The following is a 21,242-nucleotide window of genomic DNA, read 5'->3' as shown; positions in this document are numbered from 1 at the left end:
AGTCATTACATTGTAGTAACACACAACACAGCATGCATCAATGCTATTAGAGGCATCGAAAGTGAAGGAGCCCTTAAAGGGGCTCCTGTATTGATTTCTGTGCTAGTTTCTGCTGCTCAAGCTCAGCCTGCTCTGTGTTCCTGTCTCCTATTTCCACCACCCTGCCTGAATTCTGGGAAAGGGGGTTTAACAGTTACAGGAGACACTATCGTGGAGGTCTGTTTTCTCAGACACAAGGGCGTGCAGCTTTTCATGTGGCCTGCGAAAGAGACTGGTAAAGCAAAGCCCCTGTGTGGGTTTGCCCTGGATGTTTGGTGGTTTTTAAAACCCTCAGTAAATGATTCTATTTCTTTCTCAACTTAATATCTAAGCATGTATGTAATAAAAGCATATTGAAATGGACATGGCAAGAAACTTCCAGCTAAACCATCCAACCTCTGGAATTTCAGGGGAAAACACTTAGAAATAGCTCTCAGGAATTATGTCAAGGTTTATTCAAGGGCTTTCTTTAATCCCTGCAGACTAAGAGAGCACAAAGCTTTCCACTGATAATACCCCTCAGAAATAGAAATATGGCAATTCTTATTTCCAAGGTCTGTGCTTATTTATTCTTGCGGAGAATCAGGAAGAGAGCGATGGACGGTGAAATACTCTGCAGATAAGTGCCAATACCTTGAATTTGTAGGCTAAGGCAAAGAAGAAGCCAGCATCTGTAACATCAGAGTAATATGTCTGCGTACAAAAGATTAAAATTAGCATTCCACGTTAGATGCGGTACAAGGGTGTTCTCTGGGAGCACCACCATTCAGAGTACCTCGGGGCGCTGTGGACTGAAGGTTAGAGACGCAAGGACTCACTGCTACCTTTACTGGGGGAGATAGAGAGAAGTCACTGTAAGAACCAACAGTGCATCTAAAAGCAGCTGAGGATCAACTCGTGATCCTAAAAAGGGCCTGTAAATCTTACTAGTGAAGATGCAGGCAATACTCTACGTTCCCTCGTACTTAAATGAAGGCAACAAATACTGCCTGTGCCCTGTCCCGTGGTTAGGTGTTTTATCCAACTGCTTAGCTGGATTAGTCAGTATAAGACAGATTTGAGGAGAATCTAGTCAAAAATGTCTTCTGTCTCTGCCAGGAGCCACAGCTATCACAGTTTGTCTGCAAGACCAAAGTGAGGGATACTCGGCACCTTCTGGGTTTTAGAAACTCTTTGTATTTAAACCCAGAGGTGAAATTACTGGGATGGGTAGGAGTTCTGGGTTTGTTCTTTTTTTGTAAATACAGTTTACAAATTCCAAAGGACTGAATCAAGCGACCAATTACCTGCTCGTTATTAATGAACCAAGAATTCTGGCTAGAAAAATCCTACAGGCACTTTGCAGTGTAGCTTTCATCTGGAGTTTGGGAGGAAAATATCCTTTGGATTTTTTTCCCTTTGCTCCTGACTGTGACCTTTCTAAAGTATTCATGAGAGAAGTGAGGCTCCCAAAGTGTTAATGTCTAACTTTCTGCTGGCAATCCATGCATAGCTGATGAGCCTGAACCAGCTTACATTAATGAAAACGCGACAGCTATTATATGAAGTAGCTGTTCCAGAAGGTAGCTACCAGACTTAACCCACAAGGGCCTTTTAGTTTTCAATTAAAGGAGCAGACTCCAATTAGATCAAAACCATTCACATAAAAAGAAACTCTGTCTTGCAGTATTTGGGAGTCTAGAATTAGCCTCGCTCTAAGTTGCTGTTCTTCCCGTGGAAATTTAGTCACCTTTACTAATTGGTTTTCCTTTAAATAATTAAGCCTAGCTGCTCAAGCAGACTGCCACCTACCAAGCCGTCTGTTTTAAGGGCAGACACACAAATGTAGCCTTTTAGAATAAGAGAAGCAAAATGTGAATTTCCCTCCAAAAAACCCTACTTTTGGCAGATTGCAGTTGGACCTGTGGTCAGACGATATCCTTTTGTCTTGCTGACTTGCGTCAGTGGCAGCTGAACTAGTTCTAGATGCATAAAAAAGGGCTCTTTTTTCCAAAGCTTTTAAGTGGCGAGCAGGAAGCGGCATGTGATGGAGGCAGATGTACCTGAGAAACGCATGCAAGAAGATTCCAAACCCATTAGAGTTGCTGGCAGGAGGTTCCGCCTTGCCAGAACCTGTTTGTGATTAATCCTGTAAACTTGGGGAGCTGTTATCCCAGGACAGCTCTGCACCTTTTATAGCATTTCTCCAGCCAGATGCTGAATTTCCAAAAGCAGAAGTCCTTTCATGGCGATAGAATAACCAAGAAGACATTAAATGGAAAATCCTCCGTTTCCTCAAGGGCAGGATATTTCCCTCAGAGTCTTTCAGAAACGTTTTTGTGAGGTAAAAGCAAAAATACGTTCTCTGTCATTGATACAGACTGTGTCTGAAACGTAGATTTAGTTATTTCTTCAGGAATCTCCTGTACTCCAAGCAGTGAGCATACAAATGGGGGCTGTGCATTGTTTTTTCCGACTTTGCTGTTGACTTCCTAGGTAGTCTTAGCAGTGCACTTCCCTCCGTGCTGCTTTTCTTCCTGTGAAATAAGGTTTTATTGGCTAACTGCTTTGGTTACGCTAGGCACAGCTGGTAAAGCGACTTCCTACCCATAGGAATCGTTGCACAGAAATTACGGATGCCTAATGTTTGTTTCGTGTCCAAGGGCACACAGCAAAGCTTACTCGGAGCCATTCCCCATGCGCATTATTGATAGGCTTTTTGGCCGTTTCAGCTTTCGTCCTATTCATCAAATCGGTTACCAAAGCATAGTAAAGTGATTAACTCAAAGATTGATTTCATTATCTTCCTAGACTGGCAGATAAGACAGTGAAGGAATACGCAACGTACCGCTCTGGCCTTCTCTTCTGGGCCCTAGTAGATCTCATTTACAACATGTTCAAGGTAAGAAAAAACATTGAAGTTCATCTGTATCAGCTTTCTAACCTGAGCAACTACCTGCATTTCAAACAGAAGGCAGAGTTTGAAGCCCCTTTTTCCAAGATCCTTGTAAACATAAAACTTCACCTTGCGTGAGCAGAAAGGCCGCAAGAGGCTGCCTGTGCTTATCGCACCCCTTGCAATTTGGTGTCTGAAGGATTGAGAGACTTTTCCAGTTTGCAGCACTCCTCCTGTATTGTGTATTTGCCTACTTCTTCTGTTCATCGTTCACTAAAGCAAGGACATTCAGAGCTGCACCAGGGAAACAGTTGGGTAAGGAAGGAGGTAGGGGCATCCACCAGAAAGCAACTTGCAGCTTCCAAAGAGGGTTGAATAATTAGGGTGAGAAAATGCCTGCAACCTTGTTTGCATTCTGTACAAAAAGATTATAAAGTCACACATGGGGTAACTTTTTCTATGTGGCTTGTTTACAAGAGGCAGGGGATGCAAGTCCGAGAGCAGTGGGAAAAGGCATCAGGGTTTGCAGTTACTCTTCTAAATAGTTAGTTTTTGGACTGATTTGGTCCCATTTTTCCCCTCTCATAGAAGGTGCCTACCAGTAACACAGAGGGAGGCTGGTCCTACTCTCTTGCTGAATTCATACGACACAATGACATGCCAATACACGAAGCTGCAGACAAGGCCCTGAAAACCTTCCAGGAGGAGTTTATGCCAGTTGAAACGTTTTCTGAGTTTTTGGATGTGGCTGGTAAGTGTGTGCTTTCCCTTTTATAGGCTGTCTTATGCAACTCATGACTGCTGCTTGCTCGAGACAGCAGCATTTCTGACACTGCTGCAGCAGCTTGTTTGTACGAGGCAGCGAGAGGAGGAGACCTCGGCACTCCAGCTATTGCCCAAGCTATTTCAAAAACAGCTGGGAGACACGCTTGAGCATCCCCAGACAGGAAAATTTCTCTCACCTGACCCTGCGGGTCCTCCCCCTGCTCTGTTAAACATACATACTGACATCACAGCTTAAGGATGTTTTTGGGTACGTGTGGTTTGAAGGCTGATAAACAGATGTGACAGTGTACTAGAGGCAGCAGTTCAGTGCAGCGAGAGTTCCTGCCATAGGGATTTTTGTATCCCCAGGAGTCAGGAGATGCTGAAAATTAACGTGCAGAGAAGCTACTCTTACTTCTGTTAGGAGTTAGTAGTGTCCCAGGCCAGTCTCTCACTGTCCAACATACGGAGCTGCCAGGCAGCCAGCTAGCAGGGTCCCTATAGTAGCTCTGTTGCACAAGAACAAGTGCCATATGGATTTAACGTACACGCTTTGGTCCCTTCTGCACATGCATCCGACAAGGGTTTATCTTCGTCTTGTCCATACTTAAAATAACATTGCAGCTGTCATTATTAACTTACACGTGCCCTAGCACAAATCCCTAACGTGGGCAGGAGAAACCGCTTTGTGGATCTAATTATTCTGTATTGTCTTCTTTTGTTTAAAGGACTCTTATCAGAAATCAATGATCCTGACAGCTTCCTCAAGGATCTTTTGAACTCCATTCCCTGAGCCGCCAGCACAGAGAAGCGTTGGGCAGAGACTACACTAGCTTGCCTTCCATCCCTTTGTGTTCCTCCTTGTGCAGTCTGTCCCTTCCCTGAGGAGTGCTGCAGTTTTTTGGGTTTTGGGGTTTTTTTTTTTTTATTTTTATTTTCTACCATTTTTCTTCTTGGAGTGATTTGGAATTTAGATTTGTTTTATCTTGTATTTCAGTGCTTCTATCTGTAAAGCCTTGTGTATTCAAGCTGGTTGAAAGAACTTGTACAGAGAGGAATCCAAACCAGTAAATCTTAATGCTTTAGTGTGCACCTCTTTGAAGTTAAATAAATCGAACAAATGGGTAAGATGGGTTTGACTAGTACTTTAACCATGCAGTAGCCTAAATGCCAAGTTCTTTCTCATCTTTTCTTTCAGAGCTCCTTCTCTCAGGGCTCAGGGCTGCTGCTCTTTCCGGCCCATAGTCTGGACATGGAGACACAGGAAACAAAAGGCTCGTAGTGAGCAAAGAAGCAGACTGACACTGTTTTTACTGATTGTACATGCAGAGCAGGTTTCCCCTTGTGGGACATGAGCCTTAGAGACTTGTGGACTGCAAGGACAGCGTTTCTTTCCACCCCTTCTTCACCTGGGTGAGGGCAGCTGTCCCAACCGCAGTCATCTCCCCTGGCGCTTCGTGTTACCCCTCTCCAAGGCATGTTGCATACCACGGTGTCTTTCCTGACTTTACTCTCACCAAGGCTGTATTCAAAGCAAGCGCGCATGTTGTTGCCTCCGGTCGTGTAGTACTGATGGTGACATTACCTCTCAGAGGGATGCTACTCACATCGAATTTGTTTTTTCTCTCTGGTAAAATTTTCAGCTTCAGCAAAATGCATGGAAAATAGACACTGCACACTTCTTGAGCCGGCCACTTGCCCTTTTGATAGCTTGCATTTTGGTGTGCATGCCCTGACCTGAAGCCAAGTACCTGCTTTGAATACAGCCTTGCCTTTTCTCACCCAGTTGTGCATGCTGGTAACTTACCTTTACCACCAGTTCGGCTGTCCTGTAACCCAGCTGACACGTGGTTAAGCTGGAATCTAATAAAGCTTTCCCTGTCCTCCTCGTCTCTGTTTGAACTTGAATTTCAGCAATCCTAACACAGTCCCATCCCATAAATAATAATTATTTTAGAGGCTGAATAACTCTGCAACCTATTTGACGCATTTTGTTAGTGTTGAGCACGCATTATGATTTGGCAATTAGCAAACGGGTGAAGGCGCAGTGTTTTTCTTCTCGCCTCCGTGGGTGCTTATGTCACTCCTGGCAGTCGGATTTGGTTCTGGGGAGGAGTGCTGAATAGCAAGTCACCTCGAGAAGTTTGGGTTAGTGTCTTGCGAGGGACTTGAGGACGTGTCAGTGGGCTGCTTCGTCGGTTGGGTAAATCTGTCTTGCCTTATGAAGGTAGAGGAGGGAGGCTAATGTGTGGAGTTTGTTCTTCTTTAGTACCGCGATACTACGCTTCACCTGCCTTTTAACCACCTAAAAGAGAAAAACACACCTTGTTTTAAAAGCACTGTAAAGTCAAACCTAACAGTCTTCTCTCCAAATAAGCAGCTGCAATGTACCTATGGGTGGATGCACAAGCATTGCTTACCGATACCGGTGTACAGTAGCTTGGGCAATACTAAAACCCCTTTTTGAGTAAATGACCTTTCAAATCAGTATGATTCCTCAAAGCAGCAGTGAACAGGTAACAAAAACCAGGGGTTTGTGGCTGTGGTTCTAAAGCTTCTCACAATACGGAGAGTTCAGGTGCAAGACAAACCCCAACGCTTTTTGACTTTGTCGTTTGTGTAAGATTGACCGGTTAAGCTCCAGACAAGAACTATTAACGTGATTCAGAAAGCAGGGGAGGAATACTAAGCTGCCTTGCTACCTACTTACTGTCTTTTCACAGAAAAACACATCTTTTCCCCTTCAGCCACAGCGTGCCAGGCAGTCCCTCAGCTTTTGCTTCACAGCTGTTGCCTCACTGGCACAAAGAAGGATGTTACACATACCTTGCGCAGTACCTTTCTTCACCTTACCTAACTAGGTAACTTCAGCGTAGATCCAGTTTTTGCTGATGCGAATCCTGGTATAGCTCTGTTTATGCTGGCACAGGTCTTTTGCGAAAACAGTCTCTGCTATTGCAGGAACTGGTAAAGTTTATACCAGCAAATAATCCTCTTTCTACCCGTGCAGTTGGATCCGCAGATCCTTAAACTTACCAGGAGCAGAACACGATCGCCATTTGTTCACCGATGTTACTACAACTGTGAGGAAGTAGAATCTTAAAAGGAGGTCATAAACTGTGTCCTTACCAGTATAAGCACAGTTGCAATAAACTACTCGGAGCTATCCTAGAGGGTTTTGCAAAGGCCCAGAGATGTATTTTGGAAAATAAAGGCGGCATATCAAGTGCCTCCCTGCCCAGAGCATGAGAGGGCCGTGATTTACGGGGAAGCCAGATTGGAAAAGAAGGTTGAAACAGCATGATAGTGCTTCTGCGGAGCAGAATAGCTTGGGAGGGACTAAAGACTAACAATAACAACCCCAGAAGACCTAGACAGGGACAAGAACAAAAGAAAAGTGTTTTGGAAAGTTTCAGCTGACGCAGGCCACACACAGAGGCTCAAACATTCGCAGTACTGCACAAAGGCGATGCGCTCCAGGCTGCAAAACCCCCCGCAGGCTGGGGCTGGGGAAGTCAGCAAAGACTTTTGGGGGAAGCGTGTTACTTAAATTAGAACTAGGAGAGGAGCAAGACTGAGGGAAAATGCCTCAAAACGGATAAAATGATTCAAACTGATGAACCAAATCACTAGCCGAACAATAAAGAGTCAACCCCCTCTCCAAAAAAAAATAGTTTATTTGCAAGAGACATTTTTTGGGGAAAAAAAATCCTTTGCGATGCACGAGAGCCAGTGTGACCCCCGCGATTGCTTTGAACCTGACTTCATGGGCAAGAGCTTCCGTGAGATGATCTGGTGTCCTTGCGATGGCTGTTCAGACTGGGTCAAACTCTGCTAATTGTTTATTAATTCATCTTGGGAACGATACCTCCCAGGGAGAACAAAGCACCCAGCCCTGCCCCGGGCACCAGCTTCGGCAGGGACGCGCCAGGCTCTCGCGCCTGCAGCAGGTAAAAAAGCCCCCCTGAGCCTGAGTTCATTAGTTGCCACTGCCACGACTCGCTTCTGCCATCGCACAAGCCCATCGGGCAGGTGGTACCCGAGCAAAACCGCCTGGCACCCGGGGCTTGTTCCGTAAAGATGGGAAGCCCTTGACCTTCCCCCTCGTGTGTCATGATGGGTTCCTTTGTCCTGCTGCCTCCTCCCGTCGCAATTCCCTTTTTCAAGCCAGGCAAATGCCCTTCTGGAAGCTTTGCACGGCTGGGTGCTCTTTCCGACAGCTGTCCTGCTGGGATGGGAAGCCTTCCTCCCGCTCCTCTCTGCCCTGCTACCGACGCTTCCGACTAGCTCTCCGTCCAAGTTTCTCTCCTGTGTTTTGTCTCTTACTGCAAATGCCTGGAAGTATTTTCAAACAGGCGGTGGATTAGAGCTGCTGAGCATAAACACACTGTGAGCTGCAATGTTTCGATGCCATAAAAGATTCCCTGGACTTTTTCTGATGCAGGAAAAGTGATTTATCTCCCTGGACACGCGTCCATGCGGCTTGTTTTTCAGGCAGGCCAAGGACACGTGGATCACGTGCGTTCAGCAAGACCGTGGTGGAGCCTCGACGATTACGTGGGTACATCTCGGGGTTGCAGTTTCCGATGCAGAAATTTGGAGTGAGAAGCCTCTTTTCCCTTTGTCCAAAGGTTTTGGGGAGCCTTACTATGTTTGAGCGCACACAGTACCGAAGGCTACCTCGGTATTAAACAGCAAAAAACCCTTTCATACAAAACCATTACCGGTTTCTGCCGAGGCGATGCTGAGACGTTGCTCAAGGAGCCTACAGCAAAGAAGCGAGACACCAGACATGCACCGCTGAACCACGTGAAAACAGCTCCTACGGCGGGGCTTGCGCTTACCCTGGCAGAAGAGTTTGTGTCGTGTGTTGGCTGAAACGGGGTTCGACGTTTTTATTTTACCAAAATGCCTCCCAAGGTGCCCGAACCGCTGGCTCTGGGAAGCACAGAGGCTTTTCTCCGTGCTGGGCAGCTAATTCCCAGGGAAAGACCCCCAGTTTGCTCATCTGAAGGGCACAGCGCAGGGCTGGGCTGTCCCTGCTGCTGCAGCATCGTTAGCTGAATTATCCGTCCCCTGCTCGTCAGCTCCTGGCTCTGCAAACCTCGTCTTCTTCCCGTCTTGCTCTCAGCATCGCCAGCCACTGCATGGACACTGCACCGTCCCCGTCCCTCGCCTGCACGAACCTGTATCGAGTCCCACGTGTTTATTTTAGCCGTTGAGCACCTTTTCCCCCAGGAAGATCACACCGGGCTCCGCCAGCCCGGCCCTTTCCGTCTCTGTTGCAGGAATAACCGCTTTTGCCGCACTGTGAGCACAGCCCTTGCAGCGCCCGCTATGCAAACAGTGGGCACCGTTGCGCCGGCTTTGCCGTCTGCCTGGGACAATAAAGCAAATCTTCTGCAAAATTCCCTCCCTGCCTCAGCCTGGCCTTTTGGGCCACCCCTGTTTTCAGTTTGGGGCTTATTCCTTACTGATTTATGCCCCGTCGAGCTTGAGGACTAGATCGGACATCCTCCGAGCAGGTAAGTGACATAAATGAGTACAAAAAGCACCAAGTCCAGGTTCCCAAATTGCCTTTAAATTCACAAGTGAAACCAGGCAAGTTTTTAGCTGCTCCGGAGAACGGCCACCCTGCCAGCCTAAGGAGCAGCTTTCCCAGCGCATCTCAGGAGACCTCCCGTGGTCCGTGCGAGCTTATTTAGAAGCCACCCCTTGGGTCCTGTTTCTGCTCCCCGCCTGCCTCCAGATAAAAAAAATCAAGCTTGGCCTTGACTTGTTTGCTGCACGTCGCTGGGGCGCAGCCCGGCCACGTTATCACCCCAAGCAGGGATGATTCACAACTCACGCGTACAGAATCGAGGGCACGGAGAAAAACAAGCCGCGCAGCTTGCGAGGACCGCTGGAAAAGATGCTCGAGCGAATTAAGTACAAAATCACTTTAGGGATGTCCCCCCAAGGTACTCGAAGTTGCTGGGAGAAGGCAGCCGCAACTGCCTGAACCTCCAGGAATAGTTATTCCCTTGCTCGTTTCCAAGAGGGAACAAAATAATGGTTAAACCCCCCTTTGTGGATTTTTTTGGCAGGATTGATCCTGCTGGTTCACATCGACTGGAACTGCCGGCTCCATCCCTTTTACCAAAACCCCGGAGATCGGCAGAGATCCCTCTCCTCCTCCTGAAGGGCAACGTGCTGGTAGGATGAGATGCTGTTTAGCCAAGATTAAAAAGAAAACGGTGCAAATGACGCGTCGAGGGGAAGCCCTTGCGCCGTGTTTTAACGCTGAGACCCGAGGCAGGTTGGGGGCCCCCAGGCATCGCCAAAAGGCCCCCAGGCTGCCAAAAGGCAGCATCCCCAGGGGCGGGGAAACGCAGCTTTCAGCCCGCTGAGGTGTGTAAAGAGGCCGCTGCCTCTTGAAAGATTTTATTTATTTTCACAGTGCTTATTAAGCTTTTATTAGAGCAGGAGAACCCCGTGCTCAGTGCTATTCCCTGCATCCAGGCTCTGTCGCTACAGGTCCCAGATTTGAAGCGGGAGTTGCAGTCTCTCTCCAAACCTCCTCTCCTGCCCTGTAATGATTTTTCCCTTCGTCCCACCGTTGCCACGAGCCCAGGAGGGATCAGACGCTTTCCCCGTTGCCTAATTCGCACAGGCGGCTGCTGCAGAGCTCTCCCGCCCCTTCCTACATCACCCCGGGAGCACCAGGCACCTCGCGATGGATTTCCCACTCCAATAAAGCAGGGGCTTCCTTCGGGAAATGTGCCGCTGCCCTGACACTCCTCTGCCTGACTCAGCCTGCTCCCTTCCCTCGTAAAATACAAACCACTTTTAGGTGAATCATAACCGAGCCTGAGCTGCGGGCGAACTCCAGCCAAACCTGGTGCAACCCTCCAGCAAAGTCCTCAGTGACCTGCAAATGTCCAGGGGGGCCCCGGAGCCGCAGGAGAAATGGTTTCAATGTAGAGAGCCCAGGTCTGCTTTTGTGGCCGCTGTGATTAACCCCGACCTGCTCCGCAGGGGGAATACATTGATTTTTATATTTTTTTTTTTTTGCGTTGGTCTCATGTCACTGGAGAAGCAGGATAGCACCCTCCCTGCAGCCTTTCTGGGGAAGGCGTATGATAGAGAGAAGGGCATATATTAAGCTGAAATTGCAAAAATTAAGCTGTTTGTGGTTTAAGTTCAGCTTTGATATATGAAGAGAGGCTGGGCTTTTTTTAACAAAAATATAGAAATATGAAAAACATCATGTTTAGTCTCGGCTGGTCTTGCCAGCGACGTCGGGTCTGGCCTCTTTTGCATCTTTCCCCGCCGTGGGGAAGCGGTGAAGGCTGGAGGAGGTGGGGGAGGAATAAAGGAGATGCTTTAAGTTGGGGAAGGAGGCGGAGGGCAGGGCAGCCAGGGATACCCGCTTATTAATGGGCTGTCAGGCTCGAACCATTTAGATGTAGGGATCTTTACCACCATGATGATAACCTCAATAATTACTGTTATTAATAATAATCCCGCTTCGTGCTTGTTCTTTCCCAAGCGTTGTGGCAACAGGACCTCAGTAACCCTCGGCGCGTGCCCCTGGGGTAAGTAAGCACTGTCCTCAACCCCGCAGATGGGGAAATTGGGATGGGAAAGGGCTTGGGATGCTCCTGCAAAGGCTGAAGTCCTCTGGGGCTTGAACGCAAATTACAGCCCTGCATAGCAATGAAAGCTAAAACCGCGGCGCCCCGGGATAGCACGTGTGCCCGGCCGATAAAATCTCGTTTTCAGCCCCTAATGGGTGTTTGCGATGTTGCGTTGGTATCTCTGGTTATCTGTTGTGTTGGCGTTGGTGCTTGCTACATCGTCCAGGCAGCTGAGCAGCTGCGTGTCGGGACACCCCACGAGCCATTCTTTGGGCGTTTAATCCCTGCAACTTCTCCCAGGCCATTTTTTTTAATCTTATTTAATGAACAAATATGAGTGCGTTCTAAACCCAGCGCCATCCTTTAATTATTCCTAGTATTTGATGACAAAAAGCTAATTCCCAAATGATGAGATCAGACATTAAAGGTATGTCTCCCGAGTGCCAGGTCATTAATATTTCTCTTCCCTCGGTCCGTATTTTGCCTGCTGTAAGCAGATTTGATATAACAAGCTCGGTGACTGCATCAGCTGGCGCGGTGGAAAGGTATTTACCAGCCATAGGCCACCGGGCTGCATTATGGGCTGGGAATCATTGAAAACAGGGCGTCTAGCTGTCAAGGTGCTCCACCCGAGGACCTCTCCCTCAGAAACACCCCGGGACATTGGGAAATCCAAGAGGGGAGCCGCTCCGAAAGCTTCGGCTCATTGACTCACTCCGCTGACACCAAGTTTTCTTGCGGCTGCTACGAGCATCCCTCCGGGTTCAGGGTGGGAGGCGGAGGGCTGGAGTGGTCCAGGGGGCGATAGCAAACAGGATCCCCTCTATATGGCAGACCCCGTTGTCCCACGCCGGCGGAGAAGGAGGGGAGGCAAGAGATGCCTGCCCAGGGAGCGGGATGCTCGGAGGAAACCCAGCCCCGGAGCGGAGCGGGGTGCCCAAGCCAGCCACATCCCGTACTCCCATCACCAGCTCCCACCAGGAAGCTTGTCTTCATCCTGTGTCGCGCAAAACATGTCAGGCTAAAAACCCCACAGCACGAGGAATGAAAATAACTCAGCTAATGGCTTCTGGAAGAGAGATTTAGACAGGGAGCTAAAAATATATCCCAATTCAACTTAGCCGTCTTCTGTGCTCTGGGCTTTGCTGCTCAACCCATCGCTGAGCCCAGCGCGGGCTGCGAAGCGTGGAGGAACAGCGAAAAAGAAATCATATCGTATCTTTTCCCAAAAGACAAAAATTCTTTGAAAGTTGTTCCACATTTAAATTAATCAGGCCAGGCCCTACCTGCTACCTGCAGAATGAAAAGCTTAGCACCAACGGGACTGAAACTGTGCGCTTGGGCAAGCACAAACTAACGATGCAGCATCCTGCAATTATCCTCAACGAGCTGCCAAAGCAATCACTGTGCCCTAAAACGCGCCTGCGGCGGCCTGTATGGGCTTATTGATGCATATTTGCTGCTGTACTCAATACAGATAGAAATATTTGGTTACTAAGGGAGCGATGAATATTGCCACAGTTTCCAAGGAAATACTACGGCATGTCTCAACCACTCCAACTCAGTGGATGCTTCCCAGTCGCTCTCAGCATCTTTATCTCTTGCTGCGCCCCTGCCTCCTGAGTTCACCCACCTTTCTGGGTTGAACCTGGTGCAGAAGCTTTTGTTTCCAAAATATTTACGTGATCTCCATAGAGAAGATCAGCCCCAGCCTGGGTGAGAGGGGATGAGGGGTGCGCTGAAGTCAACCAGCCTGGGTCCATCCTTTGCATCCCCAATTCACTGCTGATGGGCTGAGGACAAACGTAGCTCTTCGGCCGCGTGTGAGCAGACCCTCAGCATCCCTTTCTGCCACCGAGCTCTGTTTTGCGGTGCTGATAAACATAAAACCCCCAAATGTGGCAAAATGAGATTTTTTTACCTCCGAAAAAGCGACTGGAGCAAAGGAATAGACCTGCAATGGGAGAAGGTGCTGGATTTAAGCAGCAGCTCCTATTTCACGTGAGCTGATAGAACAGGTAGAAAGTACACGGGGGAAAAAACACTGTTTGAGGAGGAGAAACTTCCTTTAAAGGCGATAAGGAACCTGCAGGGAGGAAAAATTGCTGGTTTTGTAACTGCTAATGTAACTCATTCCTCCTGCATTATCGATAGCAGCCAACCTGCCAAATATTTTCTGTTTCTGCAGCATGACGTGGTGACCGATGCAATCCCCAGCACGGTCCAAGGGCTTCCCTTATACGGCTTGAAACGATAACCCCGGTGACTAACCCGGCCCTTTCTCCACCGAGCGACACCTCGGCGATGTGCAAAGAGGCGCAGCCTTCGCGTCTTCGTGCAACGACCGGGTGCGTTCGGCGGGGTCTGAGTCACCGGAGGCAGCCGGCACGTTCTTGCCCATCTTCCCACGTGCCTGTTGCAGGGCGCGGGCAGGCAGGGATGGTTTCTGCTCCGATTTCTCAAGAAACAGCCCCCATGCTGATGCAACCGCGGGAGCGTGCGGGGAAAGGGGCCGGCTGGAATCGGAAACGCTTTGCCAGCTGAAAATGCAGCCGGGATGTGGCAGGGCTCATTGCAGCAACTCATCAGCTGCTAATCCCATCGCCCCGCTGATGCTCGTGCACCATCACACGGGTCTGGGTTAGAAACCAACCGTTTTGGGGAAGGCACTGTTAAAAATTCCACTTATTTCAGCAGCCTGGTTTGCCCAAATACCCTTATTCAGGCAGCAAACTGCGGTGCAAGGGTAAGAGCCCCAGGTGAGCGATACTAATCCCAGTTTAACCACTGAAGCTTGCTGGTTGTTAAACGGCAGCCTCAGAAAGAAGCTACCTCTCATGACTGCAGAGTCCAGGGTGAATAAATCACCCTTTTCCATCTCTGAGGTGGGTGAAGAGCAGGCTCGGGTGGTTACCGCGGCCCAAGGGAATAGGAAGGGGGATGAGGGAGGGATGCTGCAGGTCGCCGGGGGCTTTGGAGGAGATGCTGCTTCACCACGATGCTGGAAAGTCGGAGCCAAGGAGGGGTCCCCTGTTCCCGCTGAGGTTATTGAGTTGGGCATTTCTGAGGGCTTTTACAGGTGTTAAGCCAAAGGATTTTTGCTTCTTTGTTTTAGAGGGGGATTTATTCAAACCGTAACTCAGTGGCGATCCACGTCAGCCCGGGGGAGCATCATGTATTGGCTGTGTGCTGGTTTTGGCTGGGAGAGTGTTAATTTTCTTCACAGTAGCTGGTACGGGGCTCTGTTTTGGGGTTGCGCTGAAAACAGTGTTGATAACACAGGGATGTTTTCGTTATTGCTGAGCAGTGCTGACACAGAGTCAAGGCCTTTTCTGCTCCTCACCCCACCCCACCAGCGAGCGGGCTGGGGGGGCACAAGAAGCTGGGAGGGGACACAGCTGGGAGAGCTGACCCCAAGTGACCCAAGGGATATCCCACACCATATGGCGTCATGCTCAGCACATAAAGCTGGGGGAAGAAGGAGGAAGGGGGGACGTTCGGAGCGATGGCGTTTGTCTTCCCAAGTCACCGTTACGGGTGATGGAGCCCTGCTGTCCTGGGGATGGCTGAACACCTGCCTGCCCAGGGGAAGCAGTGAATGAATTCCTTGTTTTGCTTTGCTTGTGTGTGCAGCTTTTGCTTTACCTATTAAACTGTCTTTATCTCAACCCACAAGTTTTCTCACTTTCACCCTTCTGATTCTCTCCCCCATCCCACTGGGGGGGAGCGAGCGAGCGGCTGTGCGGTGCTTAGTTGCCGGCTGGGGTTAAACCACGACAGGCTGTAACTCAGCACAGTACGTGTTCGCTGGTGAGGCTGCCGAGTTTGGTTTGGTTTGGCTGAAAAATAGTTATTTTGAAGGAAGACGGACCCAAGGAAACAACAACTTTCCACGAGCGTCAGACTAACAAAGCTGCAATGTAAAACCAAACCCAGGAAAATTAATATTAAAAAAAAACCCTAAGCAGATGTAGAGAGCAGTCCTGAAACAGTCACTGAGGATTGTGAGTGAGGGATGCTAACAAAGCGAAGGTAAAAATGGATGTAAAAATCAAATCCAAGGATCCAGATTCCTCAGCCCCCGCTTCAGCCTGCGTTTGGGTGAAGCAACTGAGAGCCAAAATAAATCCAGCGCATTATTATTAGCATCGCTAGGGGTGGCCACCGTTATTTAATTGCCAGATAGTTTCTGCGTTCAGAAATAGCACTATTTCCCATCCCTTTTCCTCCCTGTCCAAATAGGAAACGGCTAATCAGTGCTTCATTATTTATATCTGCAATTGGCAGGCAGCGGAGAGCTTTCCACGGCAGGAATCGGAGGAATCCCTACAGGAATGTCCCCAGCCGCCGCGGGGTATCCCACGCGCCGGACCGCGGCTGCTCGGCACACTGTCGGTGGCAGCGGGTCAGCTCCGCGGTTGCCCGAGCCCTCGTGGAAGAGGGACTCCCATTTCTCCGAGCCTAAGCCTAATTAATTGTTGTGATTGACTTTCAGGGGCTGGGACGGAACCGTAGCCCGGCGGCGGAGCGGGATGCTGGTGGTGACCGTACGCATCCCGGGGATGAGCCAAAGCCCGTTAGGAAAAAGACTCATTGATTTAATGACCTTCGGATGGGCCCCGGCGAACCCGTCTTCACTGCCGTGGCAATGGGTGCTGCCTAACGAGCAATCACGCCATGCATCGTCTCACCGGGCAGGTACAAAAGCATTAATTAACTGGCCGGTTTATCGTTCCCTCTGATGTTTTCCTGCTTCCTTAAGGGAAAAAATAAAATATCTCTTGTTGTTCAACAGGATTTTCCCAGCTGTTGACCACGCTGTTTCGGCGGTTTCTGAAATCACCCGGCTCTTTCCGACATCCCTGCCTGCCAGCGAGGATGCCGTGTGCCTAAAAAATGGCAAATTAACCCAGATCTGGGAGAAACCTGCTCTTGCCTGGCTTCTGCCCCTAATAATCACCTTATTATTGGCAGTTTTACTCTTTCTTGCACTTTGCAGGTATTGCTGTGAATCTGCGGGGGGTACGCGCCACGGAAACGTTTCCCAGTGAGCTGCAATTTTTATTTTAAAATAGGGCTCCGTTTGGTGCATCGACGGTCCCCAACATCAGCAGCTACAGCCGTGCCCAGGTGACCAAGGTATTAAAGGTGTCTGCCCATAACCTCAGCGATGAACACAGGTTACGGTCTGCATAAACTGAGGCTGAAGTGTTTTTGTGCTCAGGGAGAGATAATCTTTTCAGGTGTTTCTTTGAGTCACCCTTTTAATAAAGTGCCTCCACCCAGTACGTTTGTTTATTTTTCCAGGAGGCGCTGGGAAAACACGGGCTTGTAGCACCTTAACAGAGCCCTCTGAAGAGCTTTCGGTTACGGCGCCGAGCGCGGCTCGCGGGTGCTGATGGAGTTTCAGCAAGTGGATTCCGCTGCCCGTGTAGTTTAATAGAAATATTGCCCGTGTATTTTAATCTAAATATCACCCGGCAAAGCACCGTATTTTTATTGCAAAAACTATTAGAGCGGATAGGGTTACTACAGCTTTACATCAGCGTTACCGAGAGTTTCCTGTGTACTTCGCTTGCTCATGAAGCATCGCTCCGATCCGTGGCAGTGCAACGGAGTAGTCACGTAATTCAATTAAACAATATCCTTTGATTGCCGAGTGGCTCACAGGTCCGGGAGCAGCAGTTGGGAAACGCTTATTTAATAACTTAATTGTTATAATATCAATGTTGTTTAGCACTTAGGCAGGACTCTGCATTGGGATAACAAAATTCACCCCTTATAATTTGATCTTGCCAATTAGGTGATTTCCCCGGGAGCCAAAAGCAGCGATGCGAAGGCGGGGGCAGGGAGCACTTCACAGGGCAGAGCGACGCTTCCTCATTTATTTTACGTCAGCCAATTAATCTGGGGGCAGGCGGAGGGATCAGGAGCGCTGTTGGACCCCCCTCACGCCCCCCAAAATCACCCCCCCCCCCCCCCCCCCCCCCCGGTGAGGCCTCGCTGGGGACACGTGGAGGGACCCGCCGCGCACATGCGGCGCCGCGGGGGCGTGGCTTGAGGGAAGGGGCGGAGACACGGGGCGTGGTCACGGGGAAAGGGGCGTGGTTTCGGGAAGCTCGACGCTTCGGGGGAGGGACGTGGCCTGGCGGTGGGGCGTGGCCTAGCGGCAGCGCTGCCCGCAGCCGCCGGCGCCGGGGGCGCGGCGAGGCGGAGCCGGGCCCGCCCCGCACCGGCGGCCGCTCAGTGCCCGGGCAGCGGCGGCGGCAGCCGCAGGAGCGCGAGGAGGCGGCGGCGGCACCGGTACCAGTCCTCCCTTCTCTCCTCAGCGTCCGTCCCGGCGGCCGTTAGCGGCCCGCGCGCTCCCCAACGGTCACTCCGCCTCGGCGACCGTTAAACCGCCGCTTCCGGCCGCAGCCGCCCCCCGCCCCCACCTCACCTCGCCTCACCTCACCTCAGGGGCTGAGGCGGCCGCCGGGCGATGAACTCGCTGCTCTTCGGGGAGATGGCCCGCGCCTTCTCCCCCGGCGCGGCGGCCGCCGCCTCCTGCCCGCTGGGGCCCGGCGGCGGCGGCGGCCCCGGGAGCCCGGCGGCGGCGGCGGCGGCGGCGGCGGCGGGGGGCCCGCCGGTAACGGCGGCGCTTCGTAACGATCTGGGCTCCAACATCCACCTGCTGAAGGGGCTGAACGTGCGGTTCCGCTGCTTCTTGGCCAAGGTCCACGAGCTGGAGCGGCGCAACCGGCTGCTGGAGAAGCAGCTGGCGGCCCAGCAGAGCGAGCGCGACCGCCGCCTGCGCTACAAGACCTTCTCCCGCGACCAGGCCGTGCAGACCGATTCCGGTCCCCCCCTGCTGCTGCCGCCGCCGGGCCCCGGCCACGGGCCGGCCGCCGCTCCCCTCGCCTCGCCGCCTCACTACAGCCGTTTGCCCGGCACCATCTGGAGCTACACCCAGGTGCGGCGTACCGGAGGCGGAGGGTTGGAGACGGTGCAGGGGCCCGGTGTCTCCTGGATCCATCCGGACGGCGTCGGGGTGCAGATCGACACCATCACCCCCGAGATCCGCGCCCTCTACAACGTGCTGGCCAAAGTCAAGCGGGAGCGGGATGAGTACAAGAGAAAGTGAGCGGCTGGAGGGGGGGGGAATGAGCCTGCGGGGGGGGGGGGGGGATGCGGGCCGCCCGCTCCTGCAGTGCGGGGAAAGGGGCGAGCCCCTCCTTGGGGCGGAGGAAGCGCGGGGAGACCCTCGGGGACAGGCCTCCCCCCCCCCACCCCGGGGCTCCCTCCCCTGGGTTTGGGGGGAGGCTCTTCCTCGGGGAGAGAGGGGGGGTTTGCACCTCAGCTTGGCGTCCAGAAAACTGTAGGGACCTTCCCTGGGAGGCTGGAGAGCCTTGATCTTAAAAAGGAGCATTGTCAGCTTGACTTAAAAAAAAAAAAAAGCAAACTTAAAAAAAATCCTTTTTGGAGAAGGGAAATAATCTGTTATTAATACTGCGTTGCATAGTTATTCCTAAATTTAGCTTGCCTTCATTTTCTGGACTAATCACTCCAGTAGTCGATTTCGTGTGCCAGCTCTCCGAAATTAGCTCAGTGCTGCAATATTTGGGTTGCAAATACTGCAGGGGAAGGCTTGCACTCCAAGATGTTCCTCTGAATTACTCAAAACAAAAGCCCTAACGACAGCCTTTGTAAACCCTGGTAATCTGGAGGTTTCTCTTAGCCTGTTGGGAAGCCCTGGGGTTTTAACCGGTCCTCTTCTCCCCCCGGTGATGGATAGCGTTCCCTTCGGTTTGCTGTATTTGCCTGCTCAACGTCGCTGTGGCAGAGATGGAGGCCAGAGGAGGAAAAAAAAAAAAGGTAGTTGGGATTCTGCAGGGAGATTCCTGCATTGTCTGACGAGCTGCCTGTCCTTTGGGGCTGGCGTGGGCACTCCCGTTTTGGAGTTTTGTCATCTTTAGGCTTAAAATGCGTTTCTTCCTTTCCCAGCCGTGTATTTTTTTTTTTTTTTTCCTGCAGAACAAATTTAATCCTTTCTTATTTTTATTTTTGGAGGCAGCCGGCATTTCTCGGCTCTGTGGCCTGTGAAGCGTAGCTGAATTTCTTCTGTCCAGGGTAACAGGACTGCAGTGTGCTCTTTGCATACCTCTAGTCATCAGCTTTTATAACAGACCTCTCCTTGGGAATTCACTCGGTTTAGAGAGGTTTTATAGGCAGGCATATGCTGTTCAAGTAGTAATTTCTGGCCTATTTGTTAACTGAAGTACCGTCTACTTTCAGTGCATCTCCTCAAAGCTTGCGTGCCTTGATTGCTCTGTACTTTGTGGCTGGAGCACCTACTGAATCTGGATGGAAAAAGAAGTTGACCTCTTTCTTTCAGTCTAGAATAGTCGATGCCATCATGGCACGGGGTTGTTTTTGTTTTTATGGTTGGTACCAAGGAGATGGGAGTAGTGGTGCTTCAGAGGAAGTTGCGCTTGATGGTGGCTTGGTTAAGGAGGGTATGTGTTGGGTGTGGGTTGCGTCGCCAAAAGCTGGGGATGCTTCTTCTTTTTAATGGTAATGTGATTTTTTTTTTTCATAGGGAAGAGGAGGCTTGTGGGCCATTTAATTTCAGTCTTTCTGCTGATACGTAGTTGATTCTGTCTGTTCTGCTTTCACTCGCTTGCACACAGCAAATTTTCACCCCCCAGTCTGTATTCAGGTGTGAGTGCTTGCACACTCAAGGGGATTCCATAAACCAAATAAATTCAATGGAGCAAAGGGGGCCTCTTTGTAGGCGATCGCAAATCTTATTCTCACCACCCTTCCTGCTCTTGAAACAGGTTTTTCTCCTGAAAATAAAATTGGATTAATACATATCAACACGTATCACACTAGTATTATATCTGCAGTGTGTCTTTTATGGTACGTTCATTACTGTGTAATTGGAATGATTATTCCACTCGTCTGTGACCTTCACTGATCGGATGGGCATCGCTCGTTAAGCTCTTTTGGGGTAGATTGGCTGTTTCATTTGTGGCCTTGAGCACACTTCTGCATGCTTATGGAGTAATACTGTGCTCTTTTAAATTTAGTTCTCTCAGTCAGAGTAGATTAGTCGATTCGATTTCATTATCATGAGCTAATGGGGTGTTGCAGTGTTTGCAGCAATCCTGTAAAGATTGGTACCGATGTTTTCCTGTTTGTTTTTTGCAGGGAGGGGATTCTCTGTCGTGGCGTGTTTGTGTGTATGTACCTGTATATAAACACGTGCTTTGGGTTTACCTTATCTTGCTGTGAACCCTTTGATCCAGTTTTATTTAGGAAAATGAGCTCCAAGTGGAAAATAAGCCTTGTGCCTGTCTCCTGACGGTGCTGTTAGGGCCTGCAGAAAGTTAGACGCATGCACGAGTTTCTAACGCAGCCTTGGGACCTTGCAAAGACGCGCGCGTGTTTATAAACAGACCGATGGGCAGCCCCTTCGCCTAGCGGGCAGGTGGTCCTCTCAAATGGCACCGCTCCTGCTTGCGGATATCTTAGTGTGGGGAACACTGTGTTTGCTAGGTGTATTTGAGTGGTTTTGTACACTGTTGTTGGTGTTTCACACCAAGAAAATAATCATTTTGCTTAGCTCGAGAACCAGCAGAACACAGCAGCCTTTTTGAAGCGATCGGGCCTTGTAACCTGACCGATAAGCCACCAACTCAACACGCAAGAATGCTTAAGCAGGTAGCGATACGTTACGTTTATTTCCTAAAACAATGGAGGCTTTTTTTCCTTTCCAGGATGACCACTTGATTAAGGAGCTCACAGCTAGCAAATGTTTCTTGTTTGAACTCTTTGGCTGCCAGGAGAACACCAGGCAGGTGATTACATTGCGAAGTCAGTGAATACCTCCCTTCAAAGACCTGCAGCTCATGTGTGATGCGTCTGTTGTTGTTGAAGACACACACGCGTTGATGTCATAC

The 21,242-nt window shown here is 50.2% G+C and overlaps 2 protein-coding genes across 6 annotated transcripts in view; both read left to right on the top strand.

Moving 5' to 3' along the window:
* The window catches only part of UBR4 (ubiquitin protein ligase E3 component n-recognin 4), an 80,352-nt gene extending 74,789 nt beyond the window's left edge, over positions 1-5,563 (top strand). For all 5 annotated transcript variants that reach the window (XM_076356083.1, XM_076356082.1, XM_076356081.1 and 2 more), the window contains 3 exons: positions 2,830-2,920; positions 3,503-3,665; positions 4,408-5,563. In XM_076356083.1, coding sequence (XP_076212198.1) covers positions 2,830-2,920; positions 3,503-3,665; positions 4,408-4,472 — 319 coding nt within the window. In that variant the 3' untranslated portion in view covers positions 4,473-5,563. The remainder of the gene's footprint in view (positions 1-2,829; positions 2,921-3,502; positions 3,666-4,407) is intronic.
* Positions 5,564-17,575: 12,012 nt separating this feature from the next.
* IFFO2 (intermediate filament family orphan 2) overlaps positions 17,576-21,242 on the top strand; it is a 37,966-nt gene continuing 34,299 nt past the window's right edge. The window contains 3 exon segments of the mRNA XM_076356138.1: positions 17,576-17,884; positions 17,887-17,921; positions 17,923-18,417. Of these exon segments, the coding sequence (XP_076212253.1) occupies positions 17,780-17,884; positions 17,887-17,921; positions 17,923-18,417 (635 nt within the window). The 5' untranslated portion in view covers positions 17,576-17,779.

This window comes from Aptenodytes patagonicus, chromosome 19 (assembly GCF_965638725.1).
Source record: "Aptenodytes patagonicus chromosome 19, bAptPat1.pri.cur, whole genome shotgun sequence".
Classification (NCBI taxonomy): domain Eukaryota; kingdom Metazoa; phylum Chordata; class Aves; order Sphenisciformes; family Spheniscidae; genus Aptenodytes; species Aptenodytes patagonicus.
Note: the sequence above shows the minus strand (reverse complement) of the source record. Positions and strands in the feature narration are given on the sequence as shown.